Source organism: Cherax quadricarinatus, chromosome 85, assembly GCF_038502225.1.
Source record: "Cherax quadricarinatus isolate ZL_2023a chromosome 85, ASM3850222v1, whole genome shotgun sequence".
NCBI lineage: Eukaryota > Metazoa > Arthropoda > Malacostraca > Decapoda > Parastacidae > Cherax > Cherax quadricarinatus.
This window is the reverse complement of record NC_091376.1, coordinates 11,022,514-11,030,518: the sequence shown is the minus strand read 5'-3', so window position 1 is coordinate 11,030,518 and position 8,005 is coordinate 11,022,514. Positions and strand designations below refer to the sequence as shown.

Genomic DNA, 8,005 nt, shown 5'->3' with positions numbered 1-8,005 from the left:
TTTCGTGCCACGAAATAAATTCATTTTAAAGGCTGGTCCGTTAAACTAACGAAAAACTCTCATTCAGATGACCCAAAATCTCCACCGAGCATTTCAGCCCATGAATAAGACCCACTTCAGAAGAGGTTTCTGTACCCTCCCAGTGTTTACGTTCTTCTATTAGTGGTCTCCGCCTCTCCCATCGTCAAGACTATCTCCGCCTCACCTCTGACAGTATATGAGTCTCCATACTGTTTCTGCCTCTTCGGGAGAATTTCCCCTTCCCCCGCGGTTTCTCTTACCATATAAAATACCTCCGCTGTATGAAGGATACTAATGTAAACAAAAATCCTTTGGCTGCATTTATTACGACTTCAAGAATGTCAAGAATTTCTTACAACTAGAGAGTCATTGTGTATGGGATGTTCTGGATAATAGGGAGAGAGATACGAAAAGATGGAAAACTTGAAAATTAATTCGTGGAGTCTAACAGAATTCAGTCAGAACAAAGAGCCCAGGTAAAGGGTGTTCAAATAGAGCTCAGGTAAAGGGTGCTCGTATAGAGCTCAGGTAAAGGGTGTTCGAATGGAGCTCGGGTAGTGTTCAAAGCTAAATTGAGACTTTTAGCTGAGCTCAGAGCAAATAGAGCCTAGGCAAATGGTGTTCAAATTGAACCAGCTAAAGGGTCTTCAAAAAGAGCTCCGAAAGGGTGTTTAAATCTAATTTTGGACGTCTAGCTGAGTTCGACCAGAGCAGCCAGAGCACCGCTGAAGGCAGCGTTGTAGTCACAAGCCACCTCGTTGTGCTGGTAGTCCTGGCGGTCATCGTTGTAGTCTCCACTCTGAGGAAGATACACAAACGACCATCACAAACGCACTTAAGTCAATCCAGCTAGATTAACTTACGTAAGAAAACTTATTTTATTATTATTATTAAAGATTAGCCGGTATTCTCCCGGCCCGGGCCTTTTCCAAGTGGTGGCCCGGCTTTGGCTCCCTCTTTAGGGAGTGTCTGAGACCTAAGTCTCCCATGGGAGGAGGCACAAGTACCTCCTCATCTTTGGGACCAACTGTCCCCAGGCCTAGCCACAAGCTAGGCCTCTCTGGTCTGCCATCCCCGCCTCAAGGGGGCTAATGGGAATGACAGTCTTATGAGCTAAAGGCTCGGGCTCAGGCACCTACCCTACCCTAGAAGGGTTAGGCATGGTGTCGATGGTAAGAAAACTCTAATTTACCAACAGACTATAAGAAAAAATTTTATCTGATGAGATTATGTCTACACATGAACGGCTTCATCGGCTTTTTGGATAATTTCATTTTTTTTCTCTGTTTCAGTTGATGATATTGAATCAAAATTGAAACACTAGATATATGAAATATTCTTTGAAGATCGTCTATACTTTATGACTAAAATCATGTTAAACCGTAGTGTTTATTTTTAACATTATCAATATATTTCAATATTTTTATTTTATTTTTATTTTTATTATTATGTATTATTAGTAGTAGTAATAGTTATAGTATTTTATTAAATTAAAATTATTATTTATTATTATTATTATTATTATTATTATTATTATTATTATTATTATTATTATTATTGTTATTATTAATTTTTAAGCTATGAGAATTCTCTGTCCCAATTAGATGAGTTGAGACAACTTACTGAAGATGGTCCTCCCACCAGAGCGCCGTACAGAACATGCGGGTTGGGACCGTCATAGGTCATCATTCCATCACAGGTTTCAGGAGGAGTTGGGCACGAGCTGAAGCAGAGAAATAACACGTCATTTGGAAAGGGGCAAGAATTATAATGAAAATGATTCCCAGAAGTGAAAATGCCTGGAAGCAGCGATTATCCACTCTAAAGCAGATATTAACATTTGGAAAGATCGCTGGAAACGAAATGCACTCGCTAAATGTACATTAAAAATCACATTCCAGCACCAAACATGAAGCACTAGTGAGTGAAAAAGGCTACATTACATCGTCTTTTTTCCCATGGCTTGCTTTGCGATTATTAAACAGTCGTTTGCGCACACATTATACAGTGTGTGTGAAAAATACCACAGTGAAAATAGGAAATCAAACCTGAGCACTTTCATGTGTTTACACACACACATATTCTGCATATATGTGCATATATACCTGGAGCGATGGTGGGGTCTCTGAGGAGGATTTTCACCGAAGCCGACCACGAAGGACTGGTATATAGGATTGTCTCCCAGCAACTGACCGATCTGGCCTCTGGCCCATTCTTCGTTGGCTGCTGCATCAATGCCGTGCTTGGCGGCCTAAAAAGATTCAGTTAAACACTAGATTAAGAGCAAAACAATGGTGGAACACTGAAGCAGGTTTACTGACCCATACAAGGCAGGTCCTGCCTTGTATGGGTCAGTAAATTAGACAAGCATCATGTCTAATTACCGCAAAAACATCTATTTCAGCTATTTAGTGAAAAAATTTCAATTGTTTTCCTGGAAGACCGGAAAATAACTGACCCAAAGAGAGATGTAGGCAACATTTGCAGCGTGACGGTTCGAGCCCCACTGGTCGAGGAAGACCAGACCCTGAGGGGTGTACGGGGCAGAGGTTTTCAACCAGTCCAGATACTTGACGAAGGGGTCAGAGTACTCTGAAGAACCATCCAGCAAGGTGAGAAGTCCCTGTACAGGTGGAGATCCCCTGAATTGTTATGGTAATTCCATGTTTAATTTATAAATCTTTAGTGCTGCATTAAACTGAGTAATTCAGAGAAAAGGATGGTATATAAGCATCTCTACACTTTGAAGAGAACTCACATATACTCCAGCCCTCTTGTCGTCCCATGAGAACTGCAGCACATCTTCTGCCAAGAAGTCAAACTCGTCCCAGTGTCCCCTAGCGCGATCGAGGTAAGCGTCGTCGCCAGTGGCTCTAGCCAGCCACAGGGCCGCCCAGGCCAGCTCGTCACCATATCCGCTCCATGAACTAGGAAGAAGGGAGGATACAAACATTTGATATGAGAATCTCACAAGTTAGAGAGGGTAACAGATCGTGCAAGGTGTACCCTGAACTTAACTTACAATAGCATTTGTACTAGACACGTGGTCAAATATGATTTTGTTGGGATAACGTTTTGTCTCGTGTTAAGTGAAAAGTTGTCCCAGTGAATGTTCTTCATCTTGTGACATTTCATGAAATAATTCACTGTTGATAAGACACGTGTGCAATATTTAGATTACATCGTCTCTACAATCTCCACAGTTTCTGCTGTTGTCTCTGTATCTGACTGAAGAAACCTACTGTATAGGCGAAATGTTACGGATTAAAGATACGTAACTGTTGTACATGTGTTACGTGTCAGTATTGTGTATCACTGATAGGTACACAGTGACGGTGATGTTACTGAACTGAGACTGGATGAGGATTCTTTCAACTTACCGTTTTTTTAGGAATACAAGTTAAGAAGAATCTGACTGACATGTGGAGAAGTAATATACAAAGGACAGTAGTGACATAACATGTGTAAAGCAGTGATGGTATATATGTATTTTCAAAGGACCTGAGTTAAAGTGCGACACAGATACGCTGGTGTGAGATTCGTCTGTAAAAACTTGTATTTGTGGTCACAGTGATGGTCCATGCTAACCTACCTATTGTGTATAGAAATATACCTAGTTGGGTGACTCTTATTATAGCCAGCTGGCCCAGTGGTTAACGCACTGGCTTGCGAGTTTTATAACCTATTTGCTACGAGTTAAAACCACACCCGTTCCGAGATTTATAATACATACTGATAATATGCTGTGGCGTCTGTGATGGCGTTGTCGTAGATGTCACGGTAGTTGTCGGCGAAGTCGTAGAGCTCCTTGGCTACGCCCAGCATCTCTGCAGCGTAAGCTGAGTCCACATCCTGAGAGGTGAAGACCAGTGTTATAGAGAGCGAGAGTTAAACACTTGTGTAAACTTCCCAAAGATCATTTTAGCACAAAAATAGCGATAGCATTTAGTCAGTCAGAAGTAACGTCTTCCGGCGCTAGTCTTCGTTATTGGTTAAGCCAAAGATGGTGTAACCGTACTAGGGACATCGAAGCTTGTCTGAGTCATAATTCGTTCTGAGAGAAGCAGTCGCTGGCGTCTACTTGTGACAGGCATATCCCCACTTCAAAACAAAAAAAAAAGGATCTCACTCTGTCGTACATCTCTCGGTGTGAAAAAATGGTCTGGTGATACTGACAAGATGAGGACAAAGACAGTTATGTATAGTTTACAACATTTATTAAAAGAAACGTTTCGCCACGAGTGACTTTTCAGGACTGAAGAAGCCACATACAGATTTTAGGGTCAACAGGACTTCAAATTAAATGTCTTTAAGCTGCACAAAATGGCCAAGTAAATTAGCTCTAAAACTAGAAGAGAAATAATGTTTTTTCAAAGGCACAGTTATAAATAGATATCAGGCCAGTGCAAAAAAAAAAATGGTAAATGGCAAGGAAAATTGCATTAGTCAGTGACTCCACCATTTTACACACGGGAAATTTTACACAATTAATGAAAAGGAGAAAAACAACCACAAGTGGGAGGAAAAAATTATAATTTTAATTTGTAAATGGGTTTAGGGGTAAACCAGTGGAAGGTCTCGGTCAGATGATCATAAGTTCCAGACCCGCGTCTGGAAGCACTTGTCCTATTTCCTGATGAATCTTACCTAATCTAACATGCAAGTGGAACTAATAATCACCTGGAAGACAATGGAGGCGGCGGCGAGGGCAGCAGCTGTCTCTCCAGCCAGATCACTTCCTGGAAGCAACGATGGAATAATGTAATTCTTGGTTCATTCAGCGTAAGACAGAGTGGAGGCTCGATCCTCCGTCTGTTAAGCACCAGGCAGACGTACTTCCACTACTATCTGGTGAAAGGAGAGCATCTCATTGACCTATGCGCTAATCCACAGCAAAGTTGATGACAACCTAGACCTGCCTATACCCAGGAAGAACTTTGTGGTTCTAACGGAACTCTCCTTTGACTACTACATGTAATGTTTTGGGATGGTCATGGGGTCACCTATCAGTGCTGTTTTACCGAACCAAAAGAGGGAGCACCTCGAGACACATCTTCACAGTTATCCCCAACAACTTAACGTGCTAACGACATATTACTCAGTTGCCGTTAAAAATTAAACATTGACACTATCCTAGCTATGTTCTTTTACTTAATGTTATTCAGCTCTCAAGGTATGTTCTTACAATTTATTACTCATATCAGGTATCCAGACTCCTGGATATTGAGAAGTGATAACGAGGGATTGAAGAGTAACTTCAGTCCTTAGGGTCGTCTTTTGTGTGTAGCTTATTCATACTTAGCTTTAGAGCTTTTGTTGAAGAACGAGACACTTGTGCAACATCTGGGAATTTTTATTATGGAAAAGTTTCGCCAGTCAGTGGCTTCTTCAGTCCATTACATATAACGGTGAAAGATGAGGAGTTTTGAGGTAATTAGTCTCTCAGTCTGGAGTCATTGTGTTTAGTCCATCAGTCATGATGGACTAAACACACAGACTCCAGACTGAGGGACTGATTACCTCAAAACTTCTCATCTTCCACCGTTCTTATATGTATTGGACTGAAGAAGCCACTGGCTAGCAAAACATTTCCTAAATAAAGATTCCCAGATGTTACACAAGTGATTCATTCGTCAACTTGTCAGTTTTTCTAAACTGTTTACATCATAGCCTCTACTGTTATATTTGTTAAGGCGTCGCCAAAATAAACCAAGTCACGGGTTTCCTCAACCTTTCAGTCCCCTTCAACCACAATGATTTACCTGGATGCTGTTCGTCAATTTTATAGGATGGTCTTTCCATGGTCATGTCCTCGGGGCGACCCCAGTAACCATGGTCTGGACCACCAGCGCCTACCTGCAAAAGACCGAATGATAAATTAGACATATGTGCAACACTTGGGTATATTGTGGAAACGTTTCACCACACAGTGGCTTCATCAGTACAGTGCAAAGAACGGTGAAGATCAGGAGTTTGTGGAAATCAGTCCCTCAGCCTGGAGTCGATGTAATAGTCCATCAATGTGTCTGATTTATAAGAACATAAGAAAGGAGAAACACTGCAGCAGGCCTGTTGGTCCATACTAGGAAGGTCCTTCAACTTGTCGGTTCTCTGAACTAATGACCAAATGTTGTTAGGGGACTTCACATTGCTCTATCAGATCGTGGCACTCATTCATAACCCCTAACTCTAACACTGACTAAACAAATCAGGTTGTATTATGCTTAGATTCAGTAACGCAGCCAAGATGTCTATCTGGGGTGACCTAGGCCAGGATTCCAATCTAGGGAAAAGTGAGTTTAAAAATAAAAAGATACCGAGAATTTCAAAGAAATTGTCTCTTAAAAACATGATTTTTAGTGCGTGGAATTTCTCCAGCTATGGTGCCTTCGTGTTCCCTCGTTAATATAATGGTGAAAATTATCCACTAATTGAAAAATAAGTAATTATTTGCATCTAGGGGATGTTATCCCCCTTTATCGTAATTCCCGTCCCTCCCAATGGTCTCAATGCTCACACCCCACTTAGCCGGGCATGGAGGGACATAAATAGAATTAAGGGTAACAGAACTGGGCAGATCGCGCACCCTCATCCCTTGCATAGGGCGAATGAGTTAGTCAGTGCTTGGGCTGCTACATCTAGCTATGACAGTCTTCCCAGTACCACACAGGCGAAATTAATGGACAAATATGATGCAAGGGAGAGACTTGTTTGCTTTATGCTCAGCAAGGCAGATGACTGCAACATTCCTTTCACTAATTATGAACTTGATGCAGCACTAACTAAGGGCAACTCCACGTCGCCTGGTGAGGATGGTATTACTTACAACATACTCAGATTGCTGTGTCGAGTACCAGGTAATCCTTTACTTGAATTATATAACATGAGTTATGTCACTGGGGAGCTCCCTAAATCATGGACCAATAGCCTCATTATTCCCATTCCAAAGCCCAATCAACAAAACTCATTTCGCCCAATATCCCTTACTAGCTGCTTGTGTAAAACATTTGAAAGGATGATTCTTAATCGTCTTATGCACAGAATTAAGGAATTCTTGTCACCCCGGTTGCATGGCTTCATGCATGGAAGGAGTGTGCATCATTGCATTACCACCTTTCTCACTCTGCACACTGACAGCTCATACACTACGTTCCTTGACCTTAAATCCGCTTTTGATGTAGCCAACAGACATGTAATCATTAGTGAACTTGCCAGAATGGATGTTGGAGGATGGCTTCTCCGCTGGATTAAAGGTTACCTGTCCAACAGAAAGTCGTCTGTGTTGTTCCAGGGACATAGAAGTGTAACTAAAGATTTTGAATTAGGAACCCCACAGGGAGGTGTGCTTAGTCCCACCCTTTTCAACATTTTGATTAATGCCTTACTTAATGCCATGCCTAGCCAGCCCCATCATTATATGGTTAGTTTTGCTGATGACATAATGATTCACACTACCGGATTCTCCAACACCCAAAACATTCTTAATCATGTTTTAGCCTCGTGTCAGGACCTGGGGTTAATAATCTCAGGGGATAAAACAAAGATACTCAACAGGCGTCCTCCTCGGCAGAGAGGCACAGTTCGTCAGATCCAGTTGCATGATGGGTCTCTTCTAGAATATGTAAGCAGATACAGGTATCTAGGCTTTGAGGTTCCACTACTTGGACCTGTTGTAACGAGACTTTGTCGCCAATACAAAGAAAGGCTGAGAGCACTTAGAGTTGTGGCAGGTTTTCATCCCAGGTATGGTGCTAATGTTAAAATTGTGAAAATGATGTATCTTGCTTATATTAGATCATTGGTTGATTATGCAGCGCCACTACTTGCACTCGTGTCTGACTGGAAGCTTGGAGGGCTGGAAAAACTGCAAAACGAAGCAATGAGGATCATCCTAGGATGCCCTCGTACTGCCAAAATTTTAAATATGCGGAAAGAACTTAATATTCCAAGCATTAGAGATCGTGTTACTGAAAGAAATATCCTT

At 41.6% G+C, this 8,005-nt stretch overlaps 1 protein-coding gene across 1 annotated transcript in view; it reads right to left on the bottom strand.

Moving 5' to 3' along the window:
• Nucleotides 1-328: 328 nt before the first annotated feature.
• The window catches only part of LOC128703286 (uncharacterized), a gene marked incomplete in the record, with an annotated part of 161,142 nt that continues 153,465 nt past the window's right edge, over nt 329-8,005 (bottom strand). The window contains 8 exon segments of the mRNA XM_070103523.1: nt 329-820; nt 1,645-1,744; nt 2,127-2,272; nt 2,480-2,644; nt 2,780-2,948; nt 3,755-3,873; nt 4,702-4,760; nt 5,784-5,877. Of these exon segments, the coding sequence (XP_069959624.1) occupies nt 713-820; nt 1,645-1,744; nt 2,127-2,272; nt 2,480-2,644; nt 2,780-2,948; nt 3,755-3,873; nt 4,702-4,760; nt 5,784-5,877 (960 nt within the window).